Source organism: Motacilla alba, chromosome 1 (genome assembly GCF_015832195.1).
Source record: "Motacilla alba alba isolate MOTALB_02 chromosome 1, Motacilla_alba_V1.0_pri, whole genome shotgun sequence".
NCBI lineage: Eukaryota > Metazoa > Chordata > Aves > Passeriformes > Motacillidae > Motacilla > Motacilla alba.
In genome coordinates, this window is record NC_052016.1 from 5,118,574 (window position 1) to 5,139,870 (window position 21,297).

The window sequence follows — 21,297 nt, forward strand, 5'->3', positions numbered from 1 at the left end:
CCAGCAATTGTCCTCTAAGCTAGAGGAGTGGGAGCATACCTGATGCACATAATTCATTCCTCTGGCCCTCCATGGAGATGCAGTGACTTCTGCCGTTCATAAAAATATGTATTGAAGGGCTGAAGCAACAGTTGGTAGTAAGGTCAGCCTAGAATAAGCCCAAAGTTTTTTAATGCAAGTGACAACTGAAGAGAGAACAGTATGTTCTGTCATTTTCCAACAGATTACTTATGATGAGGAAAATACTCTTTCACATTTTTAAGAAATAATCACACTATTTCAAGAGTCGATTCAAAGCTTTCCATGCAGGAGAACAAGAGGCATCAGGTGCTGTTTCTTGTGAGCTGTGATTGGACCTGTGACGGTCAATAATGACAAATGGCCAGAGGAAGATGAAATTCCCAAACACATTACCAAGTCCCATCTCAGCAGAGCCTTGATGTATTGTAGCACTTTCCAGCCAACGCATACATCTTCTTTTACTCTTTGGCAGCTCTCTGGAGGGTTTTTTTTTTCTTTTGGGTCAATAACACACAATTGCAGTCACTTCAGAACCCAGCTGAAAGGGTGGTGCTCTGTCAGGGCACCCACAGCTTGGGCCAGCGTGCCACCTCCAGACACTGCTGCCTGTGGGGCTGCCACAGGTGGCACCTGTGGCTCCACATGGCTTTCTGAACACTCAAGGAAGGGAAACTGTCACACAGGTGGGATGTTTGTGCCAGTCCTGGCTTTCCAGCGGGACGTGGGGAACTGTGGGTGGTTCATGGCATGGCACAGGGGAGCATAGTTTGTCCACCCCACTGTACCACTGTAACCCCTAAACCACATCACCCAGTGTCAGATGCAGATGTCTCTTAAACACCTGCAGGAATGGTAACTCCACCACTTCCCTGGGCAACCTATTCTAATGTCTGACCATGCTAAAACTGCAAAAAAATCTGAATCACCTCAGCCTCAGACTCAGGCCATTTCTTCTAGTCCTCTCACTGTAGGTTTGGGGAGATGAGACTTTCCCCCAACTGACTACAATCTCTTTTCAGGTAGAAAATGCTCCTTTACTGTGTCCAGTTCTGGGCTCCTCAGGACAGGAGAGGCATGGAGCTCCTGGAGCAGGTCCAGTAGAGGGCAAAGAGGACGAGTCAGGGACTGGAGCATCTCTCTTAGGAGGAAAGGCTGAGGCCTGTTCAGGTTTGAGAAGAGATGAATGAGAAGGACCACATTAATGGGTATAAATATCTAAATGGGGGCTGTCAGAGCAAGGACCAGGTTCTGCTTGGTGGTGCCCAGCAAGGGGACAGGAGGCAAGGGGCAGAAACTGATGGTCAGAAGTCCCACCCGAGCATGAGGAAGAACTTCACTGTGCAGCGACCGAGCACTGGGACAGACAGCCCAGAATATGGAACGTCCTTCACTGGACATATTCCAGAGCCATACGGGAACAACCCTGTGCCACCGCAGTGCCGCGCACGCCGCTCCCGCCGTGTCCGAGCCCCGGGGCGGAGCGGAGCGGGCCGGGCCCGGTGCTCGGCGCTCGGTGCCGTTGGCCCCGCCGGGCGGGGGGCGTGACCGCGTGACGCCGGTGGGTGTGCGGGGGCGGAGGGGCCGCGCCGGGGCTCCCGCGGGTGGGTGGGAGCCGTGTCCCCTCTGCGCCGCACACAGCGGCGGCAGGCGGCCATTGGGAGCCGGCCGGTGCCCGCCTCCCCGGCTGCCTCCGTGCCGCGGGGGGTGTGTGACAGGCGGGCAGGGCGAGCGCGTCACGCCGCCCGCGCTCCGCCTCCCGCTCCTGCTCCCGGCGCCGCCACCTCGGCCCGGCGCGGGCAGGCGCGCGCGGCGCAGCCATGGAGCCGGAGTGCCGGGTGCTCTCCATCCAGAGCCACGTCGTCCGCGGCTACGTGGGCAACAAGGCGGCCACCTTCCCCCTGCAGGTGAGCGGGCGCGGACCGGCTCCTCCTCTTCTCCCTCTCCCTCCGCCGCTGTTCCCTGCGGGGCGGCGCGGGGAGCCGGGCGGGCGGTGTGACGGCAGCGCTGCCCGGCGAGCTCCGGTGCCCAAGCGGCTCCTGCCAAGCCGGGGTAAGATAAGGGCACCGGGGGGAGATGACCGCACGGGCGCCCTCCCCGCCCGTCCCGGTGCCGGCGGCAGTGCCCGTCCCGGGGCTCCGCGCACCCCGCGGCCGCTGCGGCTGCGCCTCCCGCCGGCTCCGCGCCGCTCCCGTTAACGCAGCTCCTCCCGGGGCTGTGGCACGGCGGGCTGTGGCATGGGAAGGGGGAGCAGGGGTGCTGCCGGTGGGTTTGCTCGGCTCCGCGCTGCCTGCGGGGTGAGGGCGGCTCCGCTGCCGCCAGCAGGCGCATCCAGCCGGGGCTCCTGCCTCTTAAGGCAGGGTCGTCGCCGTGTCCCGTGTTGGGGACCCGGGGCAGCGGTGTCCTTGTGCTGGCACCCAGCTAAGCCCTGCGTGCCCCTGGGGGCGGTGGGGCTGGGTGATCCCCCAGCCTGGATGGTCTGAGGAAGCCGTAGTGGGGTGTAGGGGCCACTTAGTGCGTGTGCAAGGCAGGGCCCGAGGAGCTGCCTGACATGGCCCGGGCTCGGGGGTGTAATTGGATCTTGTCCTTCGTGGCTGTCATGTGCTGCCTTCAGAGCTGTTTGCTTGGATCTCGCCGGTGGTGGGAAAACATTGGGCGGACCTTTGCACATGGCACTGTTGGCTCTTGTGGAGGGTTTGTATCCTAAAGGGCTAATTTGGGGCCTGCCCATCGGGAGGTCTTTGTGCCTGTACACACGCGTGTCGGTGTGGAGCTCTCGAAGAGCCTCATTACCGGTGCACGCTGTGTTGTGACATTGGTTATCTTGGTGTGTGCTTACAAATGGGGTAAATCATTTGCCTAGACAGGAGAGATGATGTACTGTGTCAATCTGATAAATGATGCAAATGAGATCAGGTCTGCAACAAGCCACTGTCACGCCCCCATATCACCCTCCAGTTATAATGTAACCAAGTCTCTTGAAAATTATTGTATGGTGAAGGGTGATGTATGTGTGTGATCCGAGTGTTGTGGAAAAGTACGAGTATGTAGAGCTCCAGGCCAAAAAGGAGATCATGAACTGCAGGCCACCTGTCCTTCCTTTCCTAACAAAATGATCTCGAAATTGTACTTCTCCCTTCAGTTTCTGTGTAGCAGAAGAGAATACAGTAGTACTTATTCCAGAAATCTCCAGTCTCTTAAGCTGTTCTCTCTTGCCATTCTAATTTTCTGTCAAAGGTTTTCTTTTCTGCAGCTTAACCTCTCTGTGGCAGGTGAGCTGTGTAACTTGGCAGATGGGTTCCAGGAAAGTGTTTTTAGTTCCTTGGCTGTGATGGTATAAAATACTGCTGGAGTTAAATAAACCCTGTTGATGGTGTAGCTGGGTTTTGTTCAGGAGGCTGTTGCACTCACACTGTGTAGTATTCCTCAGTGTATAATGTAACAAGAAGTTTCTGGAGTGGGAGGAAAAGAAATTTACTTGGGGAGCAGCCAGACTCCTGGCACTGCTGGCTGCACTTGCAAATCCTATGTAGGCAGCTCTTAGTGAAGTTGTACTTGTTGGAAAGTTACCTAAACCCTTGTTTTGCTAGAACATCAGATAGAGCAAGGTGCCCCAAAGTGAAACTTTGCTTTTCTATATTAAGAGAACTACAAACCTGAGTCTTTCTCTTATATTGTTTTTATATAGCCATGAAACTGACAACCTCAATCTGTTTGTGAGGATGGATGCAAGTCTGGCATGCTTTTATTTCCCAGTCTCTTTTTTTTACTTTAGTTTTCTGAACCAGTTAAGTGAGGCTCCTATTAGAGCTCATCAGTATCGAGTTTGCAAGGCAGGGTGTATGTAGATATGTGTGTCTGTGTGCTTGTGAGGTCTGATAGCCTGAAATCCTGACACAACAGTTCAGGAATCTGCGTTTGGACAGCAGCATCCAAATAGAAAACCTGGCATGGTTTCACCTGCTCTTTGCAGACTTATCCAAAAAACATCACTTGTTTTTGCATGACCTGATCTTTGGTGGAAATCTGTGACATTAGTATCAATAGCAATCTGCACAGAAGAGAATTCTTTCAGATCTTTTTTTAATCAGTTGGTTGCATTTTGTCAGGCTTCCACTAGAGTAAAAGATAAAGTATTTAAAATGTAGGTATGTGGAAGGACTTCCTCTGTAGAGTGTGTTGTAAATGCTTTCTATATGGCAAACACAGCAAAACAGAGTTAGACCATATATTAGAGCAGTTATAATAATGGAAGTAATAGAACTAAGTGAGAATATTAGAACTCTTTACATAATTTCAGGTTAAAATACCTTTAAGTAATTAGACAGTCTAGATTAACTAATAGGTCATAGAGGGAACATGCATCTGGATTTGCCAGAAAGTGAACTGCCCTCAGCACTGCTTTGAATTCTGCCTTGTCAAGAGTTTTAATAGTCTCTGCTTGCATGATCTTACTATCTCTTCTAAAAGTTCTGAAGGTAGTTCTGAATTATTTTTAGAATAGTCTTAAGGTATTCCACAGCTGTGTATTCTGAGCTTTCAGTATCATGAAGTGGTTCAGGATTGTCCAGCATTTAAGAGAATAAGAGCAGTAGGGTGTACATTAACTTGGGGAGTTGCCATTGGAGTCAGATAAGTTATTTTAAAACACAAAAAAAGTTTCTAAGTTTCTAAATGTTTCTAATGTTGACTAAGATTTGTCATAGTTTTTATTATTATCACCATGACATTCAACTTCACTTTTATCGTATGTGGTTTGTTTTTTGGTTTTTTTTTTTCTTAGAGAGATCTCTTAGCTGTTAATTTTATCTTGCCCTTCCTGCCCCACCTTTTAGGTAGGCAGAATGTGGCAATAAGTAAAGGGAGCAGACCTGGCAAGTAGAGAGTTACAGTCCTTCTCAAACCACAGAGGATCCAGAAGGACAAGGTGATTTCTCCTCTGCAGAGGTACCTCATTCTGACCAACAAGAAAACTGTGGCTGGCAGAGGAATTTAAGATTCATATACTGCACCCGTCATAAAATCAGCTTTTGGGATTCAGTGTGTCAGTCTGTGTGCTCAGTTCTTGCGGCCTCCATGAGCTTCCAAGAAAGAGTTTTGAAAGCATAAGGGAGGGGCATGAGAAAATCCCAGCCAGTTTTACCTGGGCACTGGACATTTGCATTTGGTTGCCACTGGAGTAGTTCACACCTCTGCCTGCAAACCAGAAAATGTTGATCTCTGCTTATGTCTCAGTAGCAGTGATGGTTTGGGGTGGTTTTGTTTGTTTGTTTTATCTTCCCTAACACTCATAGAATTTGAAGAAATCATGCCTCTGTTTTGAGTATTTAATTCCTGGCTTCCTTTTATATTTGCTTACCTTGAAGAGGGAGCTAAAAGCTGAGACAAGCTCCATTTATTATTTGTATCTGGAGAATGAAATTGTCTGACCTAAACTGCAGAAACGTAAACAGTTTCTCCAATACAGGATTAAATGGCCTTTTGAAATATGTTGAATTACTTTTATTTTCTTTTTAACTTTTTTCCTCCTGCTAAATGGAGATAGTTGTCCAGCTATTAAAAAGGACTGATGGTTCTCAGACCAGTTCTCAGTAATTCTCCCCTGGAAAGAAAACAGTAAATCTACATTTTTAGCTCTTTCTTAATTGTAGAAAAGATGAGAAAATGACTTTGGTCAGTACAGGGGTAATTTCTTTGATATTTATGGATAGTCTTGAACTGTCTTGTCCAGTATATGCTGAGACCAAAACCAGTATCAGTAGATCTCTTATCTACTGCCTTAGCAAAAAAGTTCAAGACTTTTTTCCTTTATTTTGTTGATAAGTATAGTCAAATGGCTTAAGGATTGTGTAGAAAGATAAAGTGCATCTCTTATTTAAGATGACTCTCTTTCAAACCCTGCTATTGTGTTAATATGAGTCAGAAGAAGGATGAATCAATCAAAAGTCTTTACAGAGTAACAATAAGAAATGTTCTTACTGGGTAGCCCTTATCTTTGTTACAGATCAAAGGCTGAAAAAACCTAAACCTTAAACAAAAAATAAATACAAAGATGAAAGAATGCATCTGGTCTTTGTAATACCCAAAGATTGTCCTAAATTGCCTATCTGAAACAATTATTGCTCTAGAACCATACTTCAAATGGAGCTTGTGGAAGCATGCTTTCCCCCCCTGACTTTGTTCTTTTAATAAAGGTAGATAAAGGGTGAATGAATTAAAAAAACCAAAAAACAACCCAAAACACAAAAAAATTGACAACCCCCCTGGGAAGGCTTGTCCAAAGCTGTGTAAAGAGCATTTGCTTCTTATGTGGATGTCAGCACAAGTAGCTGCAAAACACTGGTGAATACCTTGCACAAGGTGAGGCCCTGAAAAAGACTTGTAATCCAAGAAGTCCAGAGAAGGTGGCTCCCCCAACCTGGCAGTGTGGATTTCTGGGGAAAGGCTTTACCAGACCTTTTTAGAAGTGCTTTTCCAGATGAACCCAGCTCAGATGCACTTGAGAGAACTTTGAACCTCTCAGAAGATTGTAGGAAATGGACTTTCCACCTGCATGGTAAACTGGGAGGGAAGGTGAGTGGGAGAGGACTGGGAGGGGATAAGTGTCACATTCATATTTTCTGAAAAATCCCTTCACCCAGGATTTTTCTGCTGGGAAGCTGAGAAGCCTCAGAGAAAAAGGAATACAATAATTATCTGATTTGCTTCTCCTGTGTTTTGCTGCTTTGTAATGTGTTTGGAGATTGTTTACCCACAGGTGATTGTTCCATTGGATTCTGCTGTGAATTATTTTCACTCATTGGCCAATCAGTGCCAAACTGTGCCAGGGCTCTGGAAAGAGTCACGAGTTTTCATTATTATCTTTTTAGCCTTCTGTAAGTATCCTGTCTGTATTCTTTAGTATAGTATTCTTTAATATAATATAGTATCATAAAATAATAAATTAGCCTTCTGAGAACATGGAGTCAGATTCATCATTCCTTCCTTCATCAGGGCACCCTGCAAATACAATAGATAAGAAAGTAGATTATTACTCAAAAAACAACAACAACAAGGGCTGTCTGTGCCACTTTCAGCTCCTGACATTGCTTTGAGATAGACTAGACTGAGGCTGCTGGGGTCTCCCTTTTACCTAACAATAGGAGTTTATGTTTGTGCACAGCTCTAAACAAAGAGACCTCAATTTTCTCTTTGAACTCTGAATGGAGTCTTTTCAGCTACTAATGCAAAATAATCAGCTTGAAAAATCGGAGTTATTTCAACCTGCCTAAAAGAAGTGCAGCTGTGGCTGCAGATGTGCTGTGGACTCTGAAGGGCTGGGCAGAGCCTCTAATGAACAGAGGGTGGGACTGACTGAACCATCCTGATCCAAGGTCAGTGCTGTGTGGCTGTGGGGTTTCTGGCTGTGCCTGCAAGCCACTCGGTAGTGGCAGCTTGTTAAATAAGCCTTTGTCATGAAAATACAGTCATGAAAATACAGCAATGCTGAGCGATGTCCACGCAGGCTGATTGTATAACCCAGTTGTGAAGCTGCAAAAAGCATTATAAGACATGTTCAAAGTTATTGTGCAGTGTGTGTATGGGGCCAGCTGACCAGTTGGCATTTTAAATTTTTCAAAAAGATGGTGGTAAATATTTACAGTGATTGATGATTCTGATAATTTGCTGACTTTTTTATAGTAAATTGTGAAAGTTTGAGCCACGCAGATGCATATGCTGGTGTTTGACACAATAGTTACACTGGAGTGTGTGTAGTGATGTGTAGGGAACAAATAGTTTTTGACAGAAATGTAATCTTTTCATCTGTCTCAACATAGCAAAGGGAAAAGATGAAGGAGGGATCCCATTTGGTGCCTACAAGCACATGCAAATATTTGACTTGAGAGGAAGCAAAAATACTTTACCCTGATTCACCCACTGTCTTTGGAAAAAAAAATTGAGCTGTCAAGAAGTTGCAAATCTTATTAAAAGACTGGAAAACCTTGCCTAGAGGTGGATTTGCACTGTTTGTGTGGGGAGTATAATGTACTCAGAGACTCAGTAGCAAGTGTTTACTTGCTTAAGGCATTTTTATATTAGGAATGGCCTTATTTTCTGTCTTTAAGTCTTACAGTTGTTTGGTTTTTTTTTTAATTTTTAGGGTATTTGATGTCTTATTTCTGCTCCAAATTAAATCTTCAAATGAGAGAATATATTTTTGTGTATAAACAAACAGGGACAGATGACAGAGGGAGAGTGATCAGGTTTCTGGGGAAAGAAAAAAAGCTTCAAGTTTAAGTTAGTTTCATGTTAAACTGTATGGAAATGTATTAAAAACAAAAATACAGTTTGAAATAATAAAATGAATCTTTAATTTTATATATATATATATATATATACAAAATGTACAAAGGTACACTTGAGAAAAACAGGAGGCATACAAAGTTACTGACAGCTCTCTAAAATATTCTTTTAAGTAAATTGTTGTCTTTTACTATTCACTTTTTCTATTTATATCCAAAAAATGCTGGTCACTTTTCCTTGAAAAGCACATTTAGTAATTTTAGATAAGGGATACAGCATTATCCATGGCTGACTGAACACATACCAAGCAGGTATTTTTAGCTCTTCTTTAGGCTGAAGGGATGCAAGTGGAAGTTCCACTTCAGTTGCTTGTTTTGAATGGAAAACAGGCTGGAGTTGGTGAGGCAAGGTTAATGTGAGGAGCTGGACATTAGTCTTGGGACATAAAATGTCCATTCTTCTGAAATTACTATATGAACTAGAGTGTTCAGCTGCATAGTAATATGTACAGAGGAGAAAAAAATATATATATGATGAGCCTAATGTTTGAAACATGCCAGGAAGGTCTGTGCTGATAGATAATATGAGCCCCAGGAGAAGCCAGACTAGTTCATCATCTTGTGGCTTGGCAGCAGTGGGGTGACTTATCATAGCTAAAAAAAATATTGCTGTGCTGAACTACCTGAAATTTTTCAAGCCTTTGCTCAGGACTCGTATTTGTTCATGTTAATTCATCCGTGACACCTCCCAGCTCCAGTTCCCTTAACATCTGGAACAATTATCCATAGAGCAGGAGTGAGAACTGAGATACCAAAATCTCTTCAGTGGTTCATTTCAAAACAAAACAAACTTCTCCTCACCCTCTGTCATCCTTTGTAAATTTGAAGCATATGGAGTAGTTTGGGCTGAGTAGAAGTCCTTGCATGGTGATTTAACTTTGCTGTCTTGGGAATGCAAATCACCTCTTCCCAGCTGGATGTGTGGGATTGAGGAGGTGCTGGAGCAGGCACTGGAAAATGGAAAGTCTCTCCCCTGTGGCAAAACAAAAGCTGGAGGGCTGCTTTCTGATCTATGGGTGTGGTTGCTCCCAAAGCTAGCAGTAAATGGTTTTCCTGATCTGCACAACTCTCCCAGTCCGGCCACAGCCCTTCCCCTTCTCCCTACTGTGGGGTCCACTCACGTTTTACCTCGCAGAAGGGGATCTGTGTGGAAATCTCCAGCAAGGGTGGCACAGCTGTCAATGACATTGATAAGCTGAAGAGAGGAATCCATGACAATCTGCAAGAACAGTGCTCATTGGAAACATCCAAAGAAGCTGGTCTGTCCCACAATATCAGAATATAGACACCTATTTTCTCTTACTAATTTAGCAGATTGCTAGCTAATAAAGCCAAGAATGTTATCTTTCATACTCCCCTTATTTTTAACACTCAATAATTTGGGGGTTTTTTTCCTAAATTTTACCATGTTTCTTTACAGATGCTCAGCATGGTCATTCTGCCTCCATCTTCTCTGAGGGAAAAGAAAAAGAAAATGAGTAACAGCAGAAAAAAATTGTTGGCTAAATTCTCAAAATTTAATACTGTTTTGCAGAATTGTACACTGTAGCTTGTGGTCATGTATTTAGTGAAGTCTGGCCTAAATCTAGAAAAAACAAATATATATATTTTACAAATCTATGTACCTTACAAATCTGTGTATTTTATTACTTTTTTTTTTTTTGGATGGTGAGTACTACTGCTCAGGGTTATGCTGAAGGAAAAGTCTTTTTCCATCCATCTTCACTGTGGTTACTCTCATTTTTCTGGCAGGATAGAGCCCCTGGCTCACAGGGGTGAGCACCACACTATCTGTGAGAAACCATCAATTCAAATCTGAGCATTTAACAAAAATTAAAACATAACTTTTTAAGAAAAACCCAGCTGTGTTGTTCTTACTGTAGTTAATGGAAGTAACATCGTGCCTGTGCCCATTCATACAACAACCAAACAATCCCATGGAGGTTAGTATTAAAATTTGGGAAGTTTTGTGTTGTCACCTGTCCTCTAGGGTACTGAAATGTGCTGGTTTTGGTAGAGAAGCCAGATTGAGAAATGCTGCCAGCTGGTCCTTCCACCTGCACTATTTTGTGTCCACTTCAGTGCTCCAAGGAAAGTCATTTTGTGAGGCCATGTGGTAAACTGCTCTGAGAAGCCACCCAGGTTACAAATGACTTGGCAAAAATGGAAAAGAAGAAAGTGAGGGTTTATTTTGTGAGCCAATTTCCCAAACACAGCCCTGCAGAGAGCTCTTTTGGCATAGCTGAGGTGCCAGGGCAGGAGCAAGCCCCAGGCTCCTGCACCTGGTGTCTGCCGAAGGAAACATTTTTTCAGAGTGCTCTTCTCTAAGACATCTGCTTGTTCTGAAGGAAGTGGTGAGACATCCTCTCTCTACCAGCTTCATTCTTCCTGTGTGTGGCCTTGGTCTGATCTTCGTATAATGTGGCACCTCCTTCATGGAGCTGTTTCCTGTTCTGTTTCTTCACTTATCTCTTAGCATGCAATTTAATGTCTAAACCTTTGGTAGGAGAGTGGGATCCATTCATAGTCTACCTAAGGAGTCCACATAAAGAATGTGCTGGATAAAACAAATCTCCCTCATGGGATAACTCCACCTTAGATGTACAAAATGTGCTTGCCCACACCTTGCTAATGGACTGGTGGTTAGGGACCTGGCTAGCCAAAATATGAACAGCAGGACTAAAAATAAAGTAAAAAATCAGAGGAAAAGAATGTGCTGTGGGATCCTCCTCCACCATTTCATTCACAAAAATAAAAGAGATATTTCCCACGCCTGTTGAACCCATTGCTGCTGTCTGTGTCTGCCTCTCCTTATCAGTGTTTGCAAACCTCCTCGTGTAGCACTGCAGGATTCCAGCTGGCAGGAGTTTGCAGTGACAGTATGGTGTTTTTGTCAAATTACATCCAAGTGTAGTAGGAAGCAGCATGAAGATGATGAATCTGAAATCTGCAGTGAACTTACTTCTCCATCTGAAATCAGCATCTGAAGTCACTGTTGCTTGACAGTAACGAATGTGTTTCTTGGGTGGAAGGCAGGCAGAGACCCCCAGCACCACCTTGTTCTGCTATTTTTATGTTTGTCCTTTAGTGGGAAGAATGAAGGGGAAAACAGCAGCAGAAACAAGTTTTTTTTCTTGTCTTTCATTTGCCTTAACCTTTTTAAATGGGTGTCTTGCAGAGCCATCACTTAATACCACTGCAGATGGCAGCAATGACCTCCTGCCCATAGAAAGGTCAACAGAGCAGCTCTTCCACAAATCTTTTGACCCTGCAGTCATCTCAATCCCAAACAAGAGCTGTTGTGATGCAGGGAGTAGTGCTGAGGAGGGTGTGTGTCTTGCAGGCACAAGAGGCTGTTTGAGTGGAAATGGAAATGGTCATGATGTAGAACAAGGAATTTCTTAGTGCTGAATAAAATGGCTGAGGGGAATTTTGATAAAGGGATTTATTTTATGTCATCTGAGTATCTTGCATTGAACAGTTAGTAGTGCATGCCAATCAATCTGTCCAGGTGCAAAGAAAAATTAGTGACATTGTGGTATTTGCTCTGAAGTGTTCCCGTGGCTCCAAGACTTCTTTGAAAAAGCATCTCCAAAGCATTACTGGAGAATCTTGAATTTGGCCTAATTACCGTTCAGATTGCACTTGCACTGTAAGCCTTTACAGAAAAATCAAGAAATTTTTTGAGAACTGATTCACTGCAGTCTCAGGCTGTTCTAGTCTTTTCTGTTCAGTTGGTCATGATATTACAGCTAGATCAGCCCATCAGCAAATTCTCAGTGAATACCAATTTTGCCAGGGCTCTGTGACAAAAACTGTAGTCTGCTCTGGCAGAAGAGAGAGGATTTGTTTTCTACTCTACTTATAAATCCTGAAAATGGATATTCAGTTGATCAAAATGGGGTGTCACTGCAGAAACAAGCCCCGTTCCAGTGCCCAGCCACCCTCTGGGGGAAGAATCTTTTCCTAATATCAAACCTAAACCTCTCCTGACACAACTTCAGGCCATTCCCTCGGGTCCTGTCAGTCCCCACAGAGCAGAGATCGGTTCCTGCCCCTCACTGAGGTCTCCCCTCAGTCTCCCACAGGCTGAACAACCCCAGTCCCTTCGGATGCTGCTCACAAGGCTTCCCCTCCAGACCCTTCCCCATCTTCATAGCCCTCCGTTGGATGCTCTCTAATGGCTTAATATCCTTCTTCCATTATGGTGCATTTTTCTCAAGGTCATCTGGTGTATGTTTTTACTGTCTGTTTTGTAATTGTCTATTTCTAACCTCAGAATTTGAAGTGGTCTGTTCGTAAATCACCAACAATATGTCCAGCATCCCTGTAGCCAGTTTATTTGCTCTAGTATTTTTATCCTGGCACAATATCCCCAATATCCTAATGATTTTTCTTTGCAGTGCCTTGTCAAATGCAAAACCACAACTGTATTATAAGTACAGAATTCTCTTTAGATATTTGGTGTGCCTTATTAAAAGCTCAGAGAAAATTGAGATTGGGTTAGTCAATAGCAGTTTCAGTTCAGTTTATCAGCCCACGCCAGCAATTATTCCTGTTCACTAATTGTCAGGACATGCCTTTTCTCTTTTTCCCAAGTTCCTATTTCTCAAACTGAATTATTGTTTTTACTTTTCTGCAGCCAGTACAATGTATGTTTTTTTGGTTCAGCAGCAAATGGAAGGAGATGCAATTAAGCAAAGAGCTGGCACATAGCGAGAGGCACAAGCTGCAACAACTGGGAAATTTTTCTCCCACTCCAAATCAGTTTGATTACAGAAATTCAGCCTTTGAAAACACCTTTCGATGCCATCTCCAGAGGAATACAGTTGTTCACTGGAGCTGCAGTGATGGCTGTGTGAGGTGAAGTTCCAAACTGTGGCACATTAATGCAAGCAGCTTGTAATACCATGGATGCATAGAGCAATTCATGGCCTGACACAGAGGCTTTCTTATTGCAAAGTGTTGCTGCCATCACTTGCAAAAAACACCCCAAGCCTCAATTACCTTGTTTGACAGGGTAATTTTAACAGTGGTAGTAAAGTTCATTCTGTTAATGCCTTTTAATTAAGATGGGGGGTTTAATATATATAAAAAAGTTGGAAGGAATAGAATGGATTTGGTTTATGTGATACAGTAATTTTTTTTTTTTACACAAATACAGGCATTCCTGGCTGATTCAGTTTGTGAACTGTACACATGCTCTGCTAAAAGTCAGCAATTTGGAGCCTTACCACAAGATTTCTTGAAAATTCCTCATAAATTGTGTCCAGTTAAGTCTTGGTAACCCCCATGGTTTATGTACATCTTTCTGCTATTAAAATTTGTCCTTTGACTGATGCCACAGTTGAGGTAAACCTCACAGGCTCTTAATAAAACAATTGGGGGTGGGGGGGAATATTTGTGTTTTGTGTATTTTTGTATATACTTGAGATACAGGATTTGCCCTTAAATATTCCCTTGTTTTTTAAAATGCTGCTGTGTGCTTTAAATGATATAAACCAAGGTACTCCCCAGTGCTTGGAAAGTTTGACTGGCTTTGAAGCTGAGGACATTTTTTTTTCTTTCTATAGAGCTCCATGGCTTGTCATGTGCTGCCATTAATTTTTGAAAATTAGAGGCAACTTTTCAGTGTGGTGATTAGAGGACTGGATCATCTCTCTTACAAGGATAGGCTGAGGGAGCTGGCTGGTTTTGGCTCATTTTGATGGTGTCTGTTATACCTCTCAACTTTTTTTAGTATTTACTCCTACTTTAACTCATCAGTCTGTTACCATTTGTTGGCACAAAGGATGGGACATGCCTGGCTTGGATGTTTCATCATTTGAATATTAATTAGAAGAAGAGTCATCCTTTCCCCATAAAAGTTTTACTTGCAAGTATCTTGCTACAAAGCAGAAGAGTTGAATTTAAGTGTTATAATATTTAAGTGTTATAATACAAGGAATTTAAGTGTTATAATTTAAGGAATTTAAGTGTTATAATACAAGGCTCCATTTATTTTGGGGACAACTGGGTGCATGAAAAAAAGTCAAATCCTCCTTTCAGCAGTGGAGTCTCAAAGGTTCTCTTCTCCTGGTCAGAAGAACCTTGTTCCTTCTTACCTTTTAACCATTTTCTGTGCCCTTTTCCTGTCAAACTGTGTTTCCCTTAGAGATAAACTTGTCTTTTAGAGTTGTGAGATTTTTACCTGTGGCACATTTGTAGCTCAGATAATAAAAAAACCAAGATGCCTTGTGTTCACAGTAGAAGAATTTGCATGAATGACTGGCTGAGCTTGATTTACAACTTCAGCTACTGACACTTTCCCTGGATTTGTGGTTTACAGACTGTTTTGTTTGGGGACTCATCTGAGAAAATTAGTTTGGGTGTGTTCTGGTATGGTAAAGCTAGTGTTTTCCAGAACTAAGAACTTTGAAGGACCTGAAGATTTAGGATGGAGGTCTTGCCTTCCTTCCATGAAATGTAGACAGCAAACTGTCACCATGTATCAGGAACATAAATGCTATTGAAGAAACATGTATGTAGGTCTACACAGGGTGGTTTTAAACAAATTTTGGGTTTTTTTCTTTTCTTACACTGTTTTGTTTTTTTTTTCCCTCTGCCTTTTCCTCACTCCATATTTTTCCTCTTACTTGAGCTGCATTACTGCTTCATGGTTTTAATTTCAAACCTGAAAATGAAATACCACTGGAGGCACAAAGCAAGTGCCCTAAGAGGGCAATATGTACCAGTCATGTTGCAGAGTAGAGAGGTGGTTTTAATTGAATTTCATTCTTGCAGAACTAGGTCATTGTTCTCTAAGGTTGTTTAAATTAAGTACAAATGAAAACATTCTAGTTAAATTGGTCATTTAACAGCAAAGGATGTATTATCTTTACTGTCAAAGCTGGCATAGTTAATAAAGTAAATATAGAGTACCCCTGGGCTTTATCCTTGGAACCAGAACTTCAGGCTGGGGAGCTGGTGGTGGTATTTTGTGTGATTTTACACGTGGAGCTCTGCAATGGATAAAACTGAGGTTTTTGTAGGTAATTGTCTCACAGGATGATGAAGGGACCTCAGGGGTCTCTGGCTCAAAGCTTGGGCAGCCCTAAGTTCAGCCCAGGTTACTAAGGGGTTTATCCTCCTTGGGTCTTGAAAACCTCAAGTGACAGCACCTCCCAGAGCATCTCAGCCCCCCCTAAGCCCCCTTTCTCTGAATATGTACATATAATGCATTGGAAATTGGGAAATATTTTTGTTGTTGTTTTTTCTAATGTTTAGTACCCTGAAAACCACTAAAACTTAGTTCAGTTCAGATGTTTCTGTAGTTCAAGTGACAGTTTTTCTCACACACTTAGGAGATATAGGACATTTCTCTCTTAAAAAAACCCCATAATACATTTTTCTTCTCCAAACTGCATACAAAAGGAGAATTTCTTGAGTACTAACAAAGTGTGTGACATTGGAAATATACCTTTTTTCCCCTGCAGGAGCATAGTAAAGCTGCAATGCAAATTTAAACAGAAGCAGTTCAGTAACAGCTTTTCACATTTCTCAGAGTAAATAAAATTGTTAAATGAGAAATTATATTAATATTTACTCTGAGGCAGAGCTAATCTTTGAAGTTAACAGTTTTCTGACTCAAGTGGTGTTAATAATCAGATCCCAAATAGGATTAGGAGGTAGAAATGAGTACTTTTATTTGTCTCCAGGCCATTGGTACATAATGTAGATTACACAAATATAAACATAAAGGTTGGCAGTTATTAAAACTGAATTTCAGATGTTGCATTTGCTTCAAAATCTTCCTGCTTGTTTCTCTGTTGCTACACTCACAGTTTTCCATACTGTGAAATGGTTTTCTTCTTGTTTTTCAGCCTTCCTTTTACATAACAACTGAGGCTCTCCTCTGGAATGTGTGTTTGTAATATTTGATTTCTGACAGTCTTCGGCAATGGTTTGTCGAGGTGATGAAGTAACAGATTTTAGTGTCAATGTGGTTGAAATGTTTTCTGGAAGACTGGGAAGATAAACTGTAAATTTTAAACAAAGCTGTAACTAGCATAGTGGCAAAGTCCAAAGGGTTGCATGATTGGACAGAACCATAACTGAGATCCAGCTGTTTATGTAATTTACCCAATTCAAGGCATTTTCTGTCTGTCTGGGCCTTGCTCTACTAGGTGAAACAACTGGTATCTCTTGTAAAATTTTAAACCTGAAGGAGACACATTTCTTGGCTTTTTATTTAGAGCATAATGGCTGGATAGAAGTTTAAATCACTTCTGTGCTTTTAGGAAAACTAGGCTGTCTATCCTCTTTTCCAAAAGAGCCAGCGCCTCTAGAGGTTGCCCATGTATTTTGAAGTCTCTTCCCTTCTTGTATGTTGATTTTTCCCTTGAGTATTGGCTGGTTTTAGAGGTGCATTTGGGTAGTTCTCTAGACCACATCCCTGCCCTGGTCCCACTTTCTCTTTGCAAGGCTGGGAAAGCACTTTGGGAAAGAACTGGGTGAGATTTGTTCCTTCCCTTCAGTTACCTGGGATGAAGAACTCAGCAGAATTTGATGTCATGCATAATGTGCTTCGTGCTGATTGTTTCTCCTCATGTGTTCTGCTCTGGCGTGTGTACTTGGATTTAATCTTGCAAACATTTTTCTGAAATGTGTTACTCAGATCTGCACAGACCTCCTCCAGTTCTAATGTTTTGTGATTTAATTTTAGAAGTATAACAGTTCTGCCTCTTTTATTTGAAGATACTTAAAAAATACATTGAGTTTGCCCATTTTCCTTTAAGATTTCAATTGCAAATATCACTGTGTGATGTGACCCAGGCAGCTATGGTTTGGGTCTTAGGAAGAACAACATTTGACACGTGCTTAGACTGCAGGCTGAGATTTAGGATGGACTCAGCCATCTTTTTCCTTGGAAAAGCACTTACCACTCTTACCCACGCTGGCTCTGGGTTTGGATTTGCCCAAGGTTTCCTGTTCTGTGAGCAAGTGATACTTACACAGAGTGACAGCAGAGCAGAGTGGAAATTTGGAATTGTTCTCTCCTGGAGAGCCTGTAGCAGAGCAGATCATCCAGGTCAGGGGCAGCTGGAGCCCTTGGACACTTGCAGAGTGTCTGATGTCACCTCATTCCTCAAACCAGAGGCAGCAATATCACCACGGCACCCTTGCTGTAAGGAGCAGGGTGGGGAGCACAGGTATGGGCTAAAGCTGGTGTAGAGAAGCAAAAATTAAACATTAAAAGTGCATTTCTTTGTAAGCTCAGTCCTGATGCTGATCTAATACCACTTGTTCTGCCACAGGCAAACTCCAAGTGGGGTGAGTTCTTCAGTTTATTTACACAGAGGTACAAGGAACATGTGTGTGTACACAAGCAAGAAATGTTATATATTGAGTTTAGTTCTGTTTTGAATTTTTACTTTCTGGTAGTTTTCTGAAGAAAAGGTTTATTCTTACTGGTTTATTACAGTAGGAAAATTGTTATATCCTACTAAATACATAATTTCAGGTCATAGTTGCTACTTTTGTGTGCAAATAATGAGAGATTGACTCTTTTTTTAGTATGATTTGTCTCATTCATTTGCTCTGATCTCAGTTTCCAAGGTCTGTACATAAAAACACAATGTATTTCTAATTAGTTAGCTTTCACTTCATATTTATTTAACCTCTGGTTTGAGCAGGAACTTTTAATTAATTAAAAAAAACCCATCAAAACCAGTGCTTTTAGTTAGGTTTGTCCAAGGAGTTAAAAGTGTGAGTATGTATTAAAAAGGATAGACAAGACATCTTTGGAACAAAATTCCCTTTGTAAGCAAGGAAAGTGTCCATCAGTCAGTGCATCAGAAACTGTCTCTGATGTCCTTTAGATGTGAAGGATGACAGTCACTAACACTGGTTTTTAGCTCTTGGTTGGAGGAAGAAAGCAACACTTCCTTATGCACTAGAAACTATCAAGTTGTTAAAATGAATTATGCAAGCCAAAATAAAGCCACACTTTTTTCTCTAGTCCTAGAAGAGGTGATTGCTCTGAAAAGCTGATTTTATCACTTCTGTCCTGTTTTCAGTTTGTCTTCTGGTGACTAAATTCCATGGGACTTTTAAATGCAGTTTGCCTTGAAAACAAAACCAACTTGGCTTAACATGGCTTCAGCGTTATTTTTGATTATTCTACTACGAATGCTAAGCCTGGGCCTTAGTAAGCACCTTTATAAAAGGAAATGCATTAGGGTAACTGTGAGTTATTTTAAGGGTTGAATCAGGTTTCAAAATTAGGTGTGTTAGATTTCAGTCATACGTGTTTATTAAAAACAAAACTTTGGAGGAAACTGGAAACTGTGACAGAGTAGACTAATACCAGTAAGTGACTTTTATTGAGACCTTGAAAGGTTTTTTTAGCCTGTTTTGGACTGATGAGAAAAGTGAGAATATCAAGGTCCCTTGCAGAATTTGAGCTGTCTGTGGCTTTTCATCCACTCTCCAAAGCATTTTATTTAATGTTTTATCAGGTGTACAGCCAAGCTAACCTGGCACCTGTCGATCTCCAAGAGAGGTGGCCTCCCTTGTACTTTTCCATCTTTTGGTTGAAGCAGATTAACTGGCCGAAACAAGCCAAAAATCCCTAATCCTGTGGAAAACCTGGCTGAGAAATCAGATGGTAGCTGGTGCTGGGGAAGACCCAAAAGAAGGACTGCTCGTTTTGGTGGCCATCATATGGGACAGTGCTGACCAGTGTTGTAGAGCTGCCCTGCCTGCAGCAGTTGTGCCTGCTCTCCTTCCCTAAAGCACTGAGTGAAAACCTGATCAGTCAGTAAATCACTGCAAGTGTGTTCTGTAGTCTTAGGGTTTAAGTAGTTGGAGAGGTGTGATCTGAATACTGCAGAGAAAATGAATTCATTCACAGTTATTGCCAAGATACTTTAAGGATACTTAGGTCTTTTCATTACAGAGAGGGGAATTGATTATGGGGTGATAGTCTGGTTAGAGGCCATATTCCCATTTATTTGCTTGAAGAGCATGTCCAGGCATCAAGGTTAAGGTCATAACAGTGTTGTCATGTTCCCAACTGTTCAGTTCCTGGGACTTTAAAATAAAATCCATCAAGGTGAAACAAGAACCTGGGAGGAGCATAGGTGCTGAGCTTAATTTGAACCTGGTCAGGTTGAGGTAACCCACCATTCTGTGTACCACTAATCCAAAATTACTTTGCTTTCCGGTGAGGAAGGAACAGAAACCTTTATTAACTATTGAAATAAGAGATTTATTCTAAGAAAGACCCGTGTGGACGTGAGCTGTGAAACAACAGAAGAGTAGCACCTGCAGGCAGAAGGAACAACCTGTCACAGCACGTAGCTTCATCTTGTAGCCCTTGGAATGAAGGGCTTATCACAGGGAAAGTACGGGCACAGGGAAAGCCTGATGTCTGCCACCAGACACCCAAAAGGGTTTTAATCTATGAGAAGGAGTTGCCTTCACGACAAAAAAAGGAGAGGCATGAGTCTGGTGGAAAACGTGACTGGAAAAGCTTTGTTTGCTCACTCCCCCCTCCCAGCAAATTGCCTGAAAGAGGATCATGCACAGTGGTGCATCATTCCTGTTATCTCTCAGCGTGACTCACTGAGCCATACATAGCAGCACTTCTTTTGAGGAGATTTCTTACTCAGAGCAAGCTGGATGAGGAAACAAAGACTCGGCTGTCACACTGTTAATGTCACTTTTGCATTAGAATTCCTTGCGTGACATAAAAATGTCTAAAAATGGCTTGACTAGCAGTGCCTGTCTGCATTAAACAGGTATTGTCAGGTTAAAAATCCTCATTAGTTTTCTACTGATTGGATGCTCCTATTTTCATATTATCTGTATATTTTTGGGTGACAAGAATATTTGTTGATTGCTCTAGGAAATTATTGGGTATTTCAGTATTTGGATTGCTGGTAATGCAATGTAGCAGGTGGCTTTCAGAGCATGCTTTAGGCTCTTTTTATTCTGTGTTTGTTTCTCCCTTGTATTGCCTAATCATACCCCAAATGAATTCTCTGTGACTTCTTTCTGTTCTCTTTTAGTTGTAAAGGAACTGGTTGTGACATCCAAGTATGGATGAGATGTGATCCATAGTAGTATTGATCCCTTTTAAGATCCCTCTGTCCTCCTTTTAGAAAAATTGGGTTTTCTGGAATGCCAACAGCATCATCCCTCCATATTGTGCATTAATTATACCTTGTACTTCTTTTCTTGCCAAGAAACGCCAGCCAAGGCTTTCTTCAAGGTTTCAGTGCTTGCTGCTGGAGCAGCCTCTCTGGCCTTATCCCCAGATGAACTCCAGCATGAGCATCCTGAGCTGTGCCAGTGGCACTTTTGTTGCATGTTCGTTGACTCAGCTCCCAAGATTTTTAAGTATGCCCTGAAAATCCAGGAGTTCTTTCCTGTCTTCTGTGATGTGGGTAATGTATTAACAAAGTTGTGTTAGTAAAAGAAATATTCCTGTGTTCTGTTACAGGTTTTGGGATTTGAAGTTGATACGGTGAACTCTGTCCAGTTTTCAAACCACACAGGTAAAATTTTACAGATCTACTCCACAGTCACTGAACTCACTCAGCATGGGGCTCACCTCATCCCAAGGCAGTGGAAGGACATTGGTCTTATGTAAAGACATAAGACTCTTTGGGAGCCACAAACCAGTTAAAGAGGACATTGGTCTTATGTTTTCACTCACGTTTTCACCATGGAGGATGGAAATGTAATTTTCATGTTTTGATTCAAGTCTCTCAGAAGCCTGAATATGGGAGTAGGGCATTGGCAGGATAGATGTGGGCACGTCCCTTTCTGCCCTTCAGAGTGTGAGTTTCTTTTGTTAGGCAGTGATCTGATTAAGTCAGATAGTGAAATAACACAAATACAGCCACTTCCACAGCCAGGCATGTGAACAAAGGAGTCTTCAAAATGGTTT

The 21,297-nt window shown here is 42.6% G+C and overlaps 1 protein-coding gene across 1 annotated transcript in view; it reads left to right on the plus strand.

Annotated features, from left to right (window-relative positions):
• Positions 1–1,614: 1,614 nt before the first annotated feature.
• Positions 1,615–21,297, plus strand: part of PDXK (pyridoxal kinase) — a 46,801-nt gene continuing 27,118 nt past the window's right edge. Inside the window, exons 1-2 of the mRNA XM_038132567.1 lie at positions 1,615–1,925; positions 20,848–20,902. Of these exons, the coding sequence (XP_037988495.1) occupies positions 1,839–1,925; positions 20,848–20,902 (142 nt within the window). The 5' untranslated portion in view covers positions 1,615–1,838. The remainder of the gene's footprint in view (positions 1,926–20,847; positions 20,903–21,297) is intronic.